At 25.4% G+C, this 19,364-nt stretch overlaps 2 protein-coding genes across 2 annotated transcripts; one reads left to right on the top strand and one right to left on the bottom strand.

The window, feature by feature from the left end:
• The first annotated feature begins 485 nt into the window (after positions 1 to 485).
• Positions 486 to 9,041, top strand: LOC132930329 (hormone-sensitive lipase). The gene is made up of 13 exons (XM_060996161.1): positions 486 to 677; positions 1,652 to 1,727; positions 2,342 to 2,719; positions 2,798 to 2,984; positions 4,072 to 4,186; positions 4,247 to 4,354; positions 4,436 to 4,626; positions 4,682 to 4,961; positions 5,402 to 5,590; positions 5,659 to 5,980; positions 7,120 to 7,261; positions 8,014 to 8,139; positions 8,208 to 9,041. Exons 3-13 carry the CDS (start codon positions 2,376 to 2,378, stop codon positions 8,292 to 8,294), a joined length of 2,091 nt encoding a protein of 696 aa, XP_060852144.1. The 5' UTR covers positions 486 to 677; positions 1,652 to 1,727; positions 2,342 to 2,375; the 3' UTR covers positions 8,295 to 9,041.
• LOC132930339 (probable N-acetyltransferase san) lies at positions 8,947 to 10,541 on the bottom strand. Its single transcript, XM_060996172.1, has 4 exons — positions 10,419 to 10,541; positions 9,560 to 9,696; positions 9,309 to 9,492; positions 8,947 to 9,239 (listed from the first exon to the last, which is right to left on the bottom strand). The coding sequence occupies exons 1-4, from the start codon at positions 10,424 to 10,426 to the stop codon at positions 9,050 to 9,052; spliced, it is 519 nt and encodes a 172-aa protein (XP_060852155.1). The 5' UTR covers positions 10,427 to 10,541; the 3' UTR covers positions 8,947 to 9,049.
• Positions 10,542 to 19,364: the final 8,823 nt, after the last annotated feature.

Genomic DNA, 19,364 nt, shown 5'->3' with positions numbered 1-19,364 from the left:
TGCATATTGCCACTAGGTAACGACTAAATGACTATTTTTAAAAGGAATATGGCTCATAAGCCATAGCTCATAATTCATATGAAGAGATATTTAACATAAGATAAACTAAATTAATTTTGAAGTTAAGGTTAGGTACACTACTATACTCAGCATAAAAATATACATCTGTTTGGAAAAAAATGTTTAGAAAAATGAGTGGGCGCTAACAAGATTTATACTACACAATTTTATGTAATATGTTTTAATTATAAATATTTTATAAATTACAAATCAATATGTTATCCATGATTAGATAGACATTAGACACATCTCTATCTTGTCACGACGCTTACAACATTCAATAATTTAAAATGTTAGCACTAAGCAAATGACCTAAATTTATTATCACCAATATCACCTATCAGTTCAATATTGCAAAAACACATGAACTATGCAGCACGGACTAAGATATATCTTAGTATCTTAGTTCGTGCTATGAAATATGAAAATCATAATCACTAATTAGATCTTAATTCATGGTGTTAATCCACGTTGTTCACATTTTGTGATTATTCCATTTGCAATATTAATATTATATTATAGCATGATTTAAGATAATATTATATCATATTCCACAGAATATATGCTATTGCCTATTTTGATTATCTGTGTACTACCCAACTACCCGCGGTCTGGTGGTGAGTAAATAATAATCTGATTGGATTCAAATTATTCGGAGGTTGAAAGTAAACATAATAATCGTTATCACTGTGGATCGTAGTCGATTTTAAGTGGTCGATTCTCATTACCATTTTTTATTTTTATTTTCTATGCTCAATAATCAATATCCAATACTAACAGTTGATAACTCAATACGATAGAAAATTTTTAACACCGATAGTTAATATCATAACTGAATCATTTTTCGATGCACACTTAGTCTTAGTGTAAACTGACAGAATGTGTGGGATGCGGAATACGAATTCGTTGTTTTTGTGCTACATTGAATAGGCACTAGGCAGCGGACGTCAGTGGTCAGTCGCTTGATGGAGTGACGACACGTGATTCGATTAGTAATTTCGTTCCCAAATTTTGCAAGACTCAGTATAACTATAGAGTGTAGACTTTATATACGTATCCATAAAGTTGCAGACCTCGGTTAATATATTATTGTATTTGTGTATTTTAAAAATTTAAATGGACAGGAAACTTACTTATTTATTTATTTCTACACAATATTATGTTGTCTGTCTACATTTTGTGAATCTAGTTTAATTAATTATGTTAGAACTGAAGGCCATTTTAAAGTTATAATTAATTATTTTATCAATGACATTTGTGTTGATATAGGTATATATACTAATATGGAAATGTAATAACTGCAATTATAATACTCAGTATTTCATAAAATTCTTGATGAAAATCTTATTATTACGCTACTTAGATTTTTAATACACGCTGTAGGATTCATAATTTATGTATTCTCAGTGTTTTGAATAATATACATACTAGTTAAGTATAAAGTAAAATGCAATTCTTATTAATTTAATAATAATATACCAAGTATCATAAATATTAATTTATAATATTTATTTGTCAGCATATTATTCCATGTTAATTTTTGCTATGAATAATCATATTTTTTTAATACATATTATACATTTTTTTCTAGGTTTAAAATGTTAGGTCTGACAAATAATATTTGTAAATAAACAATTTTTATCTGCATTATCCTCCATTTTTTTTTAGTAAGTATAATGAAATATGTATATTCATAATTTGTAAAATAATACTTTTATTTTATTTTAGACAACAAATGCTGTTATAATAAGTACATTACTATTGCAAAAGTTATCTTATACTCACAGTTGTTTAGCCTAATAATTATTTTTCATTTTTGGCTCCTTTTTTACAATCTTGTTAAAATATTAACATAATAAAAAATGTTTTGTTTGGATTTTACTTTTTTAAGAATTTACAAAATTGTACTTTTATTCTTTTATTTGTTAACACTAATTTAAACATAAATACTTGTATAAAAAAGTAAAGGGTTAAAAGAGTTTATTGACATGTGCACTAACCTATTATATAACAATTAATGGATTTTCAAGCTTCGCTTATGTATAAACTTATATTGATTTTAATAGAAACTTAAGCTTATAAATAGAAAAAAGTTTTAACAATAAATAACAATATCACCATTAGTAACAGAAAAGGCAAACAACTCTCATAAGTTTGTATAAAATGTCTCTTTAATACAGTATGAACCTATAAAAAGTCTGTCACTTAGAGTTTCCAATAAGCAATTGTGTTTTTATTTACATATAGGTACACATTATATTAATCTTTTATTTTAATATAGGTGTGTTGTGTGTGAAAGTTTATATATTATTATTATGTCAACATCGGTGGAAATAGATGATAGTTCATCATCATATGACAAACTTAAAGACTTATGTAAAGAAAATGTTATTTATTTTACTAATAATGAAAGAAATGGTTCGACTGCCATAGCCAATTCTTTTGAACAGTTATTTGAAAATATTGGTAATATAAAACCATTGGTTTTTGAATTGCGTAATGTCTATCATTTGTATGATTTTGATCCATCTGTACCCGGTAATGGATATCGAAGTTATGTCACTGTTGTTGATTTATTTATTGCTCATTGCATTAAAATTTGCAATCAAATGACTGCCAATCGTGATTCATTTTTCTTTCGTAAAGCATTTTATACAAAGTATGTACTTCATCATGTCATATAAATACATAATATTTAATTTATTTAATGTCACAATGAATAAAAATATTTTTGCAGAGAGATTGAATCATGTAACCAAGTGATGAGTGCATTAGTATTGTGCTTAGAAAACTTATGTCTTTTAATTGGTTGGAGTGAACCAGGCATGTTATTTGCTGGAAATGATACTGCAGCATTAGAACTCATGATGAAAATTGAACCATCTAAACTATGCCCTTTTTATGGGCGGTGTTTGGCTTTTCAAGTAAATATTTTAAGTATTAAAAATATGAATTTTTATTTTGCATCTTTGCATAGGTGGACATCGGGAGAACTTAGAGGGGCTCAGCCCCTCAAGTATTACAATAGACCAGTGTTTTCCAACTGGTGTTCCGCGGAACCTAAGGGTTTAATATTTTTGATTTAAATTATGATTTAAACATAGAAAAGCTCCAAAAATTATATGGAGGTTCCACAAAATGTTCAAGCTCCTGCAAAGGTTCCGCGACTAAAAGAAGTTGGGAAACACTGCAATAGACCCTCAAAAATGAAGTTAATATATTATATTTATGTATAGAAAGGGAGGGGGGTCACTTTACATCGGATTATTTAATTATTATAGCCCCCTAAAAATTCATCCAAATTTCTGCTTATGCATCTTTGACTTTTACCACTAACATAATTAAGGCTATGTTCTTTATCAACCTCCACACATTTTTATCAAGAACAAAAATTGAATTGACTGATGTGGAGATTCACATATTTTATGATTCATATCTTATTTTTTATCTTTATTTATATTAAAAAAAAGTCTGGTTTCCATATTTTGACTAATTATATTAAAATTGTTGTCAACACATACATAGAACTGTATTAATATTATTGGTCAGTTATTTAAAAAAATAAAATACTTATGAAAATATGAAGTATTTCGTTATAATTTCCAATCCATACTTTATTTGAAAATAATTAATTCTTCATTGATCTGACGTGTGGCACTTAAAATAAATAAAATAATGAACAAATGGTTTACTTACTAAAAAATTGATAACTGTAGTTGTATATATTCTATGAAAAAAGATTCTATATTTTATTTATTTGTTTTTCTATTCACTGCTCTAGTCTCATGAAGATATAAATACAGAATAAAAACATATATTACCTAATTATTTATTCATTGATTAATTTTTACATAAAGCTTAAAAAGCCATATAATGTAAGAAAATTAAAGACATTTTTATAGCTTTTAAAAATTACTATGAATTTGAAAATATAATGTATGTACATTTTATAAACTGTAATATATTTAAAACTACTTTAAATACTTGAATTAATTTATGGTGTTTATTAAGTTTAATGAGTCACTACAACCTGCTTTGAAAACTATTGCAATAATGATGGCTGCTTTTAGTGAAGTATACTATAATGAAAATGGCATGTTGGCTAGGGCTAATACTGCATGGAATTGTAAGTTTCTTTAGTTGAAATAAATTTGATTATATTTTATAATTTATATATTATACATAGGTAGCAAATATATGTTAAATCCGGAATTGAGAGCTCGTAGAATTGTTAATGTCATTCAGTATTCTTCAATAGAATTTTACAAAGCATTTTTGTTCCTTGGTGAAACTGGTAATTTATTTTAAACAATTATTTACAAAAAATAAAGATCTTAAATTAAAATAATTTACAATATATTATTGCTAATTTCAGAACTATTAAAAAGCTTACCAAACCTAGTTTCTCCTGCGGTAGCAATAAATCGACTAATAGCAATTCCTAGCAAATCTTTTTTATACTTGAAACCAGATGGACAATTATTTGAAATCCAGCCTCCTTTGTGTCATATTGGACCAGCTTCCTTAAATGTTCGACTAATTGCAAAAACTAAGCGTGAAGGCATGGTAAAGAATATTTTAATATTTTAAATTGTTTTATTAATGTATTAGTGGTTATTAGTTGGCAGAGAATCCCGGTAGCGGGATACTACCAGAACCATGTGAAAATCTTATCATACATTGTCATGGAGGTGGTTTTGTGTCTCAAAGTTCAAGTTCTCACGAATCGTATTTAAGAGATTGGGCAGTACGTTTAGACATTCCAATATTGTCTATTGATTATTCTCTAGCACCGAGGGCACCATACCCTAGAGCTATGGAAGAACTATTATTCGCTTATATTTGGGCATTAAGTAATGCAGCTTATTTAGGTTCTACTGCTAAACGTGTCATAATGGCAGGTAAAAATAAAATAATTATTGGTTAAAACATACATTTAGAACTTAAAATATAAAATTTTGAATAATCGTAGTCATATAATTAGGTGATAAAATTAGTAACGAATTTGAGTTGCAATAATTGAAAACTCAATCACTCATTTTCTAAAATATTTTTATTATGTCTAATGCGCATACTAATTGTACTTTATCTTAGAAATAAAACAAATCGTTGTGTCTCATAATGTACTAAATTTTTCTCATTCATTACATTGTCATTGTTATTTTTATCAAAATTTTTAATTGATATAAAAGTAATTAGTTTGTAAATACTACAAATATATATTATTTAGCAAGTTAAATTCAAAAATATGCCAACAAACTGAATAAACATTTAAGAAAAAATTGTTGTAAGCAAAATGCATTTGATTAAAGTAAAACAATTTATTGTAATTCCAAATCAGGTGATTCTGCTGGAGGAAATTTAAGTGCTTGTGTAGCATTAAAATGCATAGAAATGGGTTTCAGAATACCTGACAGCCTTTTTTTGGCATATTTCCCTTGTGCCATAGCTTGGTCTCCAACACCTGCAAGATTTTTGAGTTTAATTGATCCACTAATACCTCTAGGTTTTATGACTAATTGTTTGAAGGGTAATTATTAGTTTGCTGTCTTCTCCATAATTTTTATGCTATAATTTATATTTTTATGTGTATTATAGCCTATGCTTGTTCTCCCGATATCTACCAAGATAGTTTATATGAGTATAAATTGAAAAATATTGCAAAACCAAAAGATGGTACTTCTGAAGGCTTTGTAGAAAATATTGAATCTAGTGAAGAAGCTCTTGAGTTAATACAAAATACGAATGACGATAGTCAATCAGTAATAACTCCAGTTGAAGAGGTTATTATGGCTGCACATGAACGAAGACAATCCAGACGATTTTCAACAATGTTGACAGAAACGGCAGAAAATATAAGTTCTGCTATTACTACCACATTCATTACATTGACTGGAGGGACAGCTGAGGAAGATATTAGGTGATATAATAAAACTTATGTTTAGTTATAATTCAAAAGTAGATATATATTATCAGTAAACTGGCCTTAAATAACCTAAACTTTATTGTTTTAATTAGTGACCCAATAAATGCAACCACTATATAGTTATGCAAGACAAGATATTTTCATATTATTTTAACTTTTTCTATTAATTAACTTAAACATTTTGATTGAGTATAACCCTTTCTAAGGAGTCATCGTTTACCCAATGAAAGATACTGATAATGCAATTTTTCTGAAGGTAAAAGATTTGCCTCTAAATTTTATTGTTTAATGATAAAAGAAATGTGTAATGCTGGTACTAAGAACTTAATAAAAAAATAAAAGTAGATAGGTACTTTTTTTATACTAAAATAATTATACTTTTTAGTTGAGAAACCCAAATAGGCTATAAGCTGTTATATATTTCATCATATTAAATATGGATATCTTTTGAATTAAAATAAATACATCATTTTTCTTATTTTAACTATTGAATACTGCTAATATTAATTCTTAAAAAATATAAAAATCAATTAACTATTAGTCCTATGTGTTCTATTTGTCTTCGATTGGCTCACATATATGGCAAAACACTAGGTCTAGGATTACATGCAGTATAAAAATGTATTTTTCATAGCTGAACCTGTAAATAATAGAAATGTGTTGTACAAATTGTTATTTTTTTTTCAGATGACTAATAGAAGTATTCATGTGATTAACTTTTAATTATTTGTAGATATGAAAACAGTGATCAACTAATATTACATATTATGTACTGTGAATTTGACACTATCTGACCACTATATACCTCTACCAATATAATGATTTTGATTATAACAATAAATGTTTAAAAACTTTAAAAATAAAACTCTAAAAAATTTAGTTTGTCAAAAAATGCAAAATAAAAATATGATTGAAATAAGGATCCCTGAAAACATATTTTACACTCGCAAGTTTTAAAGCTATATAAAACGCTAGAAAAAAAGTGACATTGCCTAAACATATACATCTCAGCCTTATTAATTACATATTTTACAATTATTTCTTCAATTATAATTAAATTTACATTCTTCTTATTAAATCATAAGAATTACTTATCATTTGTATACAATTATATATTACTGTTTTGGATTTAGTGATAATGAAGATGCATTAAATGAAGTAATAGAAGAAGCCCCATTACCTATAGATTTACCAAAGTTACCAGAAGATCCATTTTTATCACCCTATTTTGCAAATGATGATATTTTTAAACAGCTGCCACCAGTTCATATTGTGGTATGTTTGATTATAAATTGTTAAAATATTGCTTACTGATATTATAGCCTATATTATCTACTCAAGTTTTAGAATATATTTTTAAATTTTAATGATTGTGTAATTTTGCTTAACAAAAAATAAAAAATACTTAAATTATTTATGATCTATCCATGATAACTATATTTTTAGTATTTGAAATCTAAAACTAAAAAAAATATATAAAGTAGCTAATGTAACTTTTTATAAGATAATTATTAATTAAACTATTGACAATATGACTATATTCACTATAAATTTAACCTAAATTTTAGTTATTTATTTATAGTTTGTAATATTAAAATTGCTGTTCTTTCACTTTAACTAATTGTTAGTTTCTTTAATATTAACATATATTAACAAAAATTAGTAAACTATTCAATCAATAATTACTAACTTAGTAGTTGGAATAATTTTATATTGTCTAATTAATAATTAATTTAAAATAATCTATTTTAAATTATTTAAATATTAAGTACATATGTTATGAGAACACTATTGATAATATACTTATGAATGGAACTATGCAATAATTTATGATTCATGATGTTTAAAAAAGTCGAATTGTTACTGAAAAAATTTTTTATTTATTTTATTATTATTAGACTATTAAAAGATCTAACGTTTTAATTAATTAAAAACTTGAATTAATCTATATATATATATATTAATTCTACCAACCGTATTTTAATCCATATGTTTCAAATTAAATTTTATTATTTACTTTATTTCAGACAGTACATATGGATCCGTGCTTAGATGATTGTGTTATGTTTGCTAAACGTTTAAAAGAACTCGGAAAAAAAGTGAATATGGATATTCTAAAAGGATTACCGCATGGTTTTTTAAATTTGGCTATTGTAATTTTATATTTTATATTTAATACTTTAATATATTATATACTTATTGTGCTTCTACTTTTTAATAGACCTGTAAAGAAGCGCATGAAGGATCAGTATTGTGTGCTCAACGTATTGCAGATTTATTTAAAGAAATTGAAATATGTGAATGTTAATACTATTTTTAAATTTCATTACAAACTATTTTTGTAAATTACGCATGTGTTCCAAATTCTTGTCTTAAGATTACTGTCAAAGTGTGAAATTTTTAAAATTATGAAGTAAAAATACCAAATTGTAATATTTTGTATATTAACTATTAAGTTATTAACAAGTATATAGAACTATAATACTATTATTTAAAAGAAGAGGACGCCACATCCGCCTGCATATGTTATCTTCATATTCTTAATGTAAGACAGCAAAATTGTATTCCGCAGCTCCAATTTTGTGCAGTAACCTTTAATAATAAAGTGAACTGACCTATTATTAAACTTAAAGGTAAAGAAAATTTATTTTCTAGTGAAATAGATTTTTTACAACATTAAAATTATTAATTAGGTTATGAGAATTTTTAAATTGTAAATATTATATTTTAATATATTTAATCTTAAAAAATCACGCGAAAACACATAATAATTTTACCTTTTATTTCGGTCAATTCACCCTTTTATTATAGGTTACTACATACAATTTACACTATTCAATACAAATAAGTCTATGTCTAATATATGTAAGACAAAAACAACATACAATAATGTGGTGTTCACTTAAGATACCACGGGAAACTGTAGTTTTGAGACTATCTCAAAAAGACTTAAACAATAATGCAATTTTTTGTGTTTATTTTATACTGTATGTATATTTACAGTAAGTGTTCTATTATTATAATGTATTAATACAATAAACAATTAAGAAAGCTAGTCAGTGTTTAATCTTTTTTGAAATTATTTGAATGATGTTCATTTTTCCCATTTATAGTTTTTGGTCGTAGACGTTTTTCCAGCACATAAGCATCTGCTGGTTCTATTCTCTTATAATAATGCTCTTTAGTTTCAACTATCTCAAAACCAAATTTTTTGTAAAACTTAATGGCACTTTCATTATTCAATTGAACATGTCTATAAAAAAAATAAAAATGTTACTTCAAAATACAATCTCAAAATTCAATACTTATACTAAATACTTACAAATAAACACTATCAAATGTACCATCACTTTCAACATAGTTTAAGACATGTTCAACCATCATACTTCCTATACCAAGTCTTCTATACTGTGACAAGCATCCTAAAGTCATTATATAAAGTCGACGACCAACTTCTTGATCTATTCGACAACATACAGCTCCAACCACAATATCATTATAGTACGCTAAATATTTGTATAAAAGTATATTAACAAATAGCAACATGTAATAGTGATTAAGTAAGATACATACCTAATTTAGCTAATTCTCCAGCTTCTAGAACATCTTTATAAAACTTCTCATTATATGACACAGGGAAAACCACAGTGTTTAATCGTTTAAGTTGTTTAATATTATGATGAGTTATTTCGCCCAATTCCAACTTGGCTCTATAAAATTAAACATAAAGTTAAATTGTAATAAGTTAATCTACAAAATTAAATTAACAATTTTATAATTATTAATTGTTTAAATGTAGTGAATATTCTTAATCAAAAACTAAAAGCAACACATATTCATAAATAGAAAAGAGGCTGGTCAATTGGCAAAAAGTTATCTTCATCAATCGTTTTTATTTTTTTTTATAAAGGTATCATCATAACCTATAGATATTGGAAAGTTATGAATAATTCATAAAAAGAACTTGGAATAGCAAAATAAATAATGTATTCACCTGTTCAAAGAAGCACTTTAAAAAAACAAGTATTGTAACCAGTTAGATTTAATAAACTATAATATATATTTATTATATGTAAAATATTAAATACTGTTACTAAATAAAAAAAAAAATAGTAATAATAATACTAATAAATATATCTATTATGGATACAGAATTTATATTTATTATCAAACTATAGGTAAGAAAAAAACAGGTTTTTTCCTAATTCAACTAAAAAATATTTTAATATTACAAATTATCTTAGTTTTTAATTGAAGTTTTATTTGATAATTTTTCGTAATTGTATTATATCCAAATAAATAATAAAAAAAAACAACAACAGCAAATATTTACATTTAAACTTCAAATACAAATTGAATAACTTTACATATTAATGATTAAAAAATGTGAAATTTTCAAGTGCAAAATCAAAAATAATACTTAATTGTTTACCTCGTCATGATGGTTTTGGTGTAATTCCAATAAGTATTTTATAACTCCAGTGGACACTGGAAACTGTCTGAACAGTCGTGGTTTGACTATTAAAATCTAAAATTCTAAAACAGTAATTCTTTGATAATACATCTTTAAATGATAACGCTAAAGATAAACAGTAATGCCACCCTTTGGGACTATATATTTCCATAAAATTAAAATATTAAAAAAGTTTAGAATTTTTAGATTAAAATATTAAATGACCCGACATTGGAGCTAATGTCTTATGGATAGTGTTTACTGCAATATTCCCTAGTCAGTGGGATAGAAACTAGCTCGTCCGACGCGGCTTCGAAACTTGCAAGCAGCAAGCACATATTCTGCAAAGGAGTACTTAAGGCCATAAACTAGACATAATAGAAAAAATCTATTATTTCTATGCTTGGGACTTGGGTTGGATTCAGTTTAGGACTTTTACGTAATACTCGGAACTACGGCCTTAGATAATTTAATCTAACCTGAACCAGTGTATCACGAAATACTGAATAGCTGATATTATATTGACTATAATTCTGTGCCTATAATATTATCTACAGACGTATCGACGTGCAGCAGCAAGCGGCAGCAATACCTTCTTGAACTCCATATTTTTATATTTTATAGTTTGCCCAATTGATCCATAAGAGAAAAAAGATTAGAATATAAAATATTATTCTATGATTTGGTCTGGTTATGAAATATAAATTAATTTATGTGTCTATGGTCATAGATTAAATATACTATATAAATAGTATATTTAATCTATGCTATGGTCTGGTTATGTTGTTGTTGATAATATAGTCCCAAGGGGCCTAGGGCACGGTGAACGGTCACATAGATCCCTCGACAGCTAGATCCCGGTGACTAACTGACGTAAGAGGATACAATTGACGCGAGATTAAAATGACGCATGAGGATCTAATTGACGGGGGATTAAAATAATCATAAGGATTTTACAAATTAATTAATTTTTAATTATCAATGTATTTAAATGCTTTTACGTTATTACATCGTAGTAACACTAGTATAACAGTTGTTATCTAGCATAAACCATATGATTTTTGTTTAATAGACAATTAAAAAATATTTTCTATTATTATAACCTAATGTTTTAATAATACACGCATAAATTATTTCATAAATAAAGCTTTCATAATGTTCGGTATTGTTTATACATCTAATAAAAAATAAAATTTTGTAACTGAAGTTACTGAACATTTCACTTCTCAGTTAAAATAGCCATAACTCATGTCTGGTGACCATCTTATGTTTTTTTTATATTAATCAGAAACCTATATAACTATTAGTACAACTATATAACTAGCTATAGCTACTATTATATTATTATTATTGCTTAAAAGTTTTAACTTTATTCATATTCTCACTCCCAGTCTCAGAGGTTATTCGTAAGTCCAGTGGCGCCGATCTATATTTCATGTTAGGGAAAAAAAATGCTGGTATTAGACCCACCTACTAAAAAAATGTTTAGTTAGTTACGATCGAATGGTACTATATTTATTTCTAACTATATACATACAAGATAGGTACTGCATAACAAACTATTTTGGATTATCGCCCACCCACCCATAAATATTTCTGGGGAATTTTCCCCAGTTCATACCCGTGTTCGGCGCTACTGTTAGTACATATACCAAATTTGAATATTGACAAAACTGTATATTTTAACGAAAAATGACGATTATATAGGTATAATTATCTATTTTGTTTTAAGTTATTACAAAAATAGTATTTAAAGACACCAATTCGTGTATTATTATTTAACACTAACATAGAAGTATTCAAAATATTATGTAGATTAGTTTTAAGCTGTTTATGCTATAAATTTATTAACATCTGCAGTGGCGGCTCGTCATGTGTCTATGAGATGGCGGACTCACCATAAAAAAGGTAGTAAAGCAATAAAAAAGTTTGAAGAAAATTATAGTACCTATAATTTAATATTTTTGTCTATTTGGAAAATAATTATGATGGTTTTTGATATTAATATTGATTATTGATAATATTATAATATTTTTACATTAATAATGAGAAGACGGGTGTCATTTAATAATAATACGGGCGAAAAATATCGATAACAACAACTAATTACTAATTTATGCGATGCCAATGGCAGAAACTTTGAAAGAGTCTAGTTTCAATGTCCTGAACAACATCAATACAATCTACCCCGCCCTCCACCATGTCATGCATATAAAATTTGTATAAATACACAATTGAGTCTCTCGCACGCAGACTCCCGAATAAATTTAAATGTCTGGCTAATAATAGTATTACAACATAATAATACAGTATATAATCTATGGATATGGATCTATCATATTAATATATTATCTATGGTAATCATCAATCTTCGCTATTCGTCGGAGACGATTGACGGTTATAATAATTTTAACGGAGAAAAAAATAGACGTACAAATCGTTAAACCGTACTTTAATATATATAACATTTTACACGCATATGCCGTTCTGATCAGCTTATTTTTATGAAATATCTCAATATCTGCAATTCGAAACGTGGTAAAGATGGACGAGGAAAGGTGTTCCTGCGTCGGCGATGTGGTTACTGAACATGTGGACATCAAATATGACATAACTAAGTTTCACAAAAAAATCGATGTTTACGTGAGTTTGATTTTCTATACTTTTAAAGCTTTAATTTACTTTTTTAGACATAAAATAAATACATACTTATTGCACCGGACAATCTGCTACACGCCGGGTGACGTATACGTATCCATATTTTATTCCTGAACGCACGGTGCATAAAATACGTGAGACCAAAAATACATAATCGTCATATTAATGTATTACTGGACCCATTTTATATAATAATTTATATTTATATTAATTGTATGAAAAGCATTTTTCATTTTTAACTGGCCGAATACTTGACTAATATAAGTTTTTTTTATCCCTAACAAAAATAAAAAGTTTTCTGAAAAGACGCATTAATATTTTTTTATAATTGTCTGAATTTTGAATTTTCATGACATTATTAGATATTCATTTCATATTTCTGTGATAACTATTTCTGCTCAACCGATTTTTGTTTTTTCGTAGTAATTTAAAAACGAATAACTGTAGTTATTTGAAAATTTCACCAAATTTTAATATTTGCATTTCTTATACATATTATAATTTTCAAAATATTATGACTATACACTTATAGGATAAAATAACAATAGCATAATACCATAAATAAATGCATTTATTATATATATATATATATTAATATCGCAAATTATCTGAACATATTAACATTAGAACCTATATAAATAGTATATGAGTAGGTATGTATTATTCCAATAATACTACATGTATACTAGGTTAAGTATGTCACTATAACGAATTTGTATAACTTGAATTCAATTTTCAATATATATTGCATTAATACATTGTGTACAATGTAAAATTATGCTGGTCGAAGATGGTCTTATTTGTTGGTGAGAAATTTTACTAAACAACTATTGAAATAATAAAATTATAATTTAAAAAAAAAATTCAGGATATACAATTATTATGGTTTTACGTATGAAATTAATTAGATACCAAAAGTTTCGTATGCAAGACAACTGAAATATAAAAATTAATCCTATAATATCACAAAGAGTTCTATAAAAAAAAACATATGATCTATCATATTATTATAATATTTGTCATCCATGGCAAACATCAATCGTCGTCATTTGTAGGAGACGATTAACCATTCTAATATTTTATTGAACAGTCGTCAAACAACAGCCTTCAGTACATGACAAGTGCTCTCATTTTCATAAAAAATTTCAATAATTTCATTCTGAAGCGCAAAGAAGACGAATGAAGAAATAAGAGCTAGCTGTTTCTTCGGTGGCTGATGTACACGTTTGAACTTTAATATGGCACAGCTTGATTTCGTCGAAAAGCGTCGAAGGATACTTACGTAGGTTAATTTTCTTATAATTTTAGGGTAGTAATAAATTTAATTTTTATACTTTAAATAAATATTTATTCACTTGTACAAGCTGCCACCCCGATTACTTAGACCTATATTCTATTTCCGATAGTCGGCAACCGGCGGGTTATTGTATACGACCCGTTTTAAATTCTTAAACGATGAAATCTTTTTTTTAATATTTTAAAATTCTAGATAATATTTTTTTTCATAGTAAATTATTTAAGAATATAAAATTTTTATTTTTGTCTGGTCCGCAAACTGTTTTTAATTTGTGAATATGGCATGAGAGTTCTAAAAGGTTAAAGTTAAAAAATAGCCAAGAATAAAATAAATTCGTCAATATTACCTTGGATCCTGGACGTAGCAATGAATCTATATTGATTTTAAAATTTTCTATCTGTTATGAATTCTTGTAGCAAATATGATATATTTAGTACTTTGGGTGGTTGATAGTAAAATAACATAAACAATTTTAGATCTTGTCATAATGTCGAAAAAACTGGAATCATTACGCTATATACTTGTATAATTTCGACAAAATTAATTAATTTAATAAGTTTTGGTTCAAAAATTCTAATCATAGAATGTTGAAAATTTTACCAACTGTCTACATTATGATTTCCTATACATTGTATAATTATAAAAACAATTTTAACAATTTTAAATAATTAATTTTTTTTTTTTAAACCGATAAAAATTATTGATAGCAAATATGATTTAAAATTTAATACAATATTCCTCATCAATCACTAAATTACTGCAATAAAAAATGAATAGTTACGATATTATATTTTTATAAACGTTTAAAATCAAAATTTTGACAAATTTTGTCTAAATCTATACAATTTTCAAATATTTTTTTCATCAGATATTTATATATATAATATTGTCTTTTTATATACAAATTTGATATAGTAATTCTCTTTAGTTCTTTTAAATATAACAACTATAAAAGGTTTACTGGAAAGTCACATTATTTTTTACGACTGAAGTTCAATATTTTATGACTTATTGAGTATTAATTTTTCATCCCCAAAAAAAACTATTTCTTGTAAAACGATTTTTATATTGTGTTATAGACTATAATACTATACATAGTTTAAAAACAAATAATCTTATACACCGATAACTTAAAGTCTTAACTAATTTTTTATGAGAGTATTTCTTATTTATGTTATAATTTTAAAAATATTTTCAAACTGTATATATATATAAACAGTGTTCTTTATTATTTTATTATTACAAATTTTTAAAATTTTTAAAATGTTCAAATTATTTTTTCATTAGTATTCATATAAATATTTTCTTTTTATATCTACAATTTTAAAATGTTTTATAGGAATTCTCATTAGTTTTTTTAATGCAAAAACAATAATAAAATGGTCACTGGAAATTTATATTATGACTGTTTGAAGATCAATATTATATAATTTATATATAAATTAATAAAATATGCGTCTACATCGATTACATCATCCGGGTAGCGGATTTTTCATAAAAATGAATATATTTTATTTTAATTTTAAAAAGTAAATTGATTAACTAAAGTATTGACTAGTGACTAGGTACTATTTGTTACAAGAAACCACAATAAACGAAATGTATGATTTTTTTCTATTATGATAGGTGTCTTCAGACACAATATCTACAGACAGAGGTAATTGCATCTAATGTAATAGATAAGTAAGATTAAGTTAAAACACTGCGCGTGCTTAGAATCAAAATAATGCAGAAATAATAACTTAGAAACATAACGATATTGATCATAATTCTTTTTTTTAAATACTTAAAAATATAATTATTTTTATTTAGTTCACTATTTTCATAGATTAAATTAAATAATTTGTTATCATCTTCATTAGAATAAAATATTAATACTTTGCAATAGCTATAAAGATTTGGTCTAGTTTATATGTTTCAATTTTACGTATGTCAAAGAGCTAAAATATAATAATAAATCCTATAAAACAACAAAGAGTTGTATAAAAAAAAAAAATTATAATATTTATCATCCGACATCCATGGCAAACGACAATCGTTGTCATTTGTAGAAAACGATTAACAATTCCAATAATTTTATTGAACAGTCGTCAAACAATAGCCTACAGTACATGTCAAGTACTCTCATTTTCATAAAATATTTCAATAATTTCATTCCTAAGCGTAAAGAAGACGAATGAAGAAATAAACTACTTATATAGCTATTTCTTCGATGACGGTGCACGTTTGAACTTTAATATGGCACAGCTTTATTTCGTCGAAAAGCGTCGAAGGATACTTACGTAGGTTAATTTTCCTATAATTTTAGGGTAGTAATAAATTTCATTTTTATACTTTAAATAAATACTTATTGACTTGTACAAGCTGCCACCCCGATTACTTAGAACTATATTTTATTTCCAATAGCCGGCGACCGGCAGGTTATTGTATACGACCCGTTTTAAATTCTTAAACGACGAAATCTTTTTTTTAATATTTTATTATTTTAAAGTTCTAGATAATAATTTTTTCTTGTAAATAATTTAAGAATATAAAATTTTTATTTTTGTCTGGTCCGCAAACTGTTTTTAATTTGTGAATATGGCATGAGAGTTCTAAAAGGTTAAAGTTAAAAAATAGCCAAGAATAAAATAAATTCGTCAATATTACCTTGCATCCTGGACGTAGCAATGAATCTATATTGATTTTAAAATTTTCTATCTGTTATGAATTCTTGTAGCAAATATGATATATTTAGTACTTTGGGTGGTTAATAGTAAAATAACATAAACAATTTTAGATCTTGTCATAATGTCGAAAAAACTGGAATCATTACGCTATATACTTGTATAATTTCGACAAAATTAATTAATTTAATAAGTTTTGGTTCAAAAATTCTAATCATAGAATGTTGAAAATTTTACCAACTTTCTACATTATGATTTCATATACATTGTATAATTATAAAAACATTTTAACAATTTTAAATAATTAAATTTTTTTTTTTAAGCCGATAAAAATTATTGATAGCAAATATGATTTAAAATTTAATACAATGTTCCTCATCAGTCACTAAATTACTGCAATAAAAAATGTATAGTCACGATATTATATTTTTATAAACGTTTAAAATCAAAATGTTGACAAATTTTGTCTAAATCTATACAATTTTCAAATTATTTTTTCATTAGATATTTATATAATATTGTCTTTTTATATACAAATTTAATATACTAATGCTCATTAGTTTTTTTAACCTAAAACAAAAATAATATGTTTACTGGAAAGTCACATTATTTTTTATGACTATTTGAAGTTCAGTATTATACCTATAACTTATTAAATGTTTATTATACACCCACCCTAAAAATAAATATTTTTTCTCAAATAATTTTTATATTTTGTTATAGTTCAAAAACGTATAATCTTAGATACTTAAAACTTTAATTAGTTTAATTAAATTCTTATGAGAGTATTTCTTACAAATAGTATTTTTTCAAAATATTTTGAAATTATGTATATTTACGATATTTTGTTATTATTTAAAACATTATTTGTAGGGACATAAAAGTTTTTTTTACATGTTATACTATACGGACACAATGACATTTTTGACATACGTATAGATTAATCTTAAGATATTATTTATTCGAATTATTTGACGAAAGGGTTGTACCTATTAACTCAAAAGTATATAACAAAAATATAATACGGTATAAATTATATTTATTATTTATACAATATTATAATAATAATTATGATAAATGCAATGTTTTCGGAAAAAATGTAGCTTGTCAAACTTTACACAAAAAAAAAAAATAAAATACTTAGCAATCAACATATAATATTATAAGTCATAATAATACATCAAAATTATACTTATTAATGAAGGTTGAATGACTGTTTCTTTCAAATTCAAATTTCACACACTAATTACAGTAATAAACTTAATCACTAATGTATAAACTAACACTGTAATATAATTACTTCTTTATCTTTAATTTAATGTAATTTTTGATTATTTTGTAAAATGGTACTGAAAATTGAATTCCTCAAAGCATTGACTAGGTACTATTTGTTACATGAAACCATAATAAAGGAAATGTATGAATTTGTTTTTATTATGAAAGGTGTCTTCAGATATATATATGTAAGTTTACATGTAAAAATATGTAAGATTAAGTTAAAGCACTGCGTGATTAAAACCAAAAGTATGCAGAAATAATAACTCAGAAACATAACGATATTAATCATAAATCATAATTCTTTTTTTTTAAATATATATAATAATATAATTATTTTTGTTTAGTTCACTATTTTTATAGATTAAATTAAATAATTTGTAATCATTTTCATTAGAATAAAATATTAATACTTTGCAATAACTATAAAGATTTGGTCTATAGTTTAAATGTTTCAATTTTACGTTCATATGTCAAACAGCTAAAATAGAAAAAAATATCGTATAATAACACAAAGAGTTCTATAAAAAAAAAACCATAAATTTATCATATTATAATATTCGTCATCTGCAGTGGTATACGACAATCGATGACATTCGTCGAAGACGATTAACAATTCTATAATAGTCTTAATGAACAGTACTGAAGTACATGACAAGTACTCTCATTTTAATTTCGTGCTGTTTATTTTCATAAAAATGAATTTTTATTCTCATTTAGAATCACGATTGAAGATCGATATGAAGAAAATTTGCAGTTTCTTCGGCGGCGGTGCACTACTACGTATAGTCTGAAGATTGACACAACTCGGTTTCACGGGAACAGTCGACGCTTAAGTAAGTTTTTTTTTATTTTCTTTTTTGGGATTAAAATTATTTTTTAAACTTAAAAATAAAATATACAAATTTATATGAACAATCCGCGCTAGTCGGACGATGTAGTTGATGTAGACGCATATTTTATTCTCCAGGGTCCAATGAAAAAATAGTACACAATGCCTACTTATTTTACTCATTAGTTATAGTACAC

This window comes from Rhopalosiphum padi, chromosome 1, assembly GCF_020882245.1.
Source record: "Rhopalosiphum padi isolate XX-2018 chromosome 1, ASM2088224v1, whole genome shotgun sequence".
Classification (NCBI taxonomy): domain Eukaryota; kingdom Metazoa; phylum Arthropoda; class Insecta; order Hemiptera; family Aphididae; genus Rhopalosiphum; species Rhopalosiphum padi.
The sequence above is the reverse complement of the archived record's forward strand: the minus strand, read 5'-3'. Positions and strand labels throughout refer to the sequence as shown.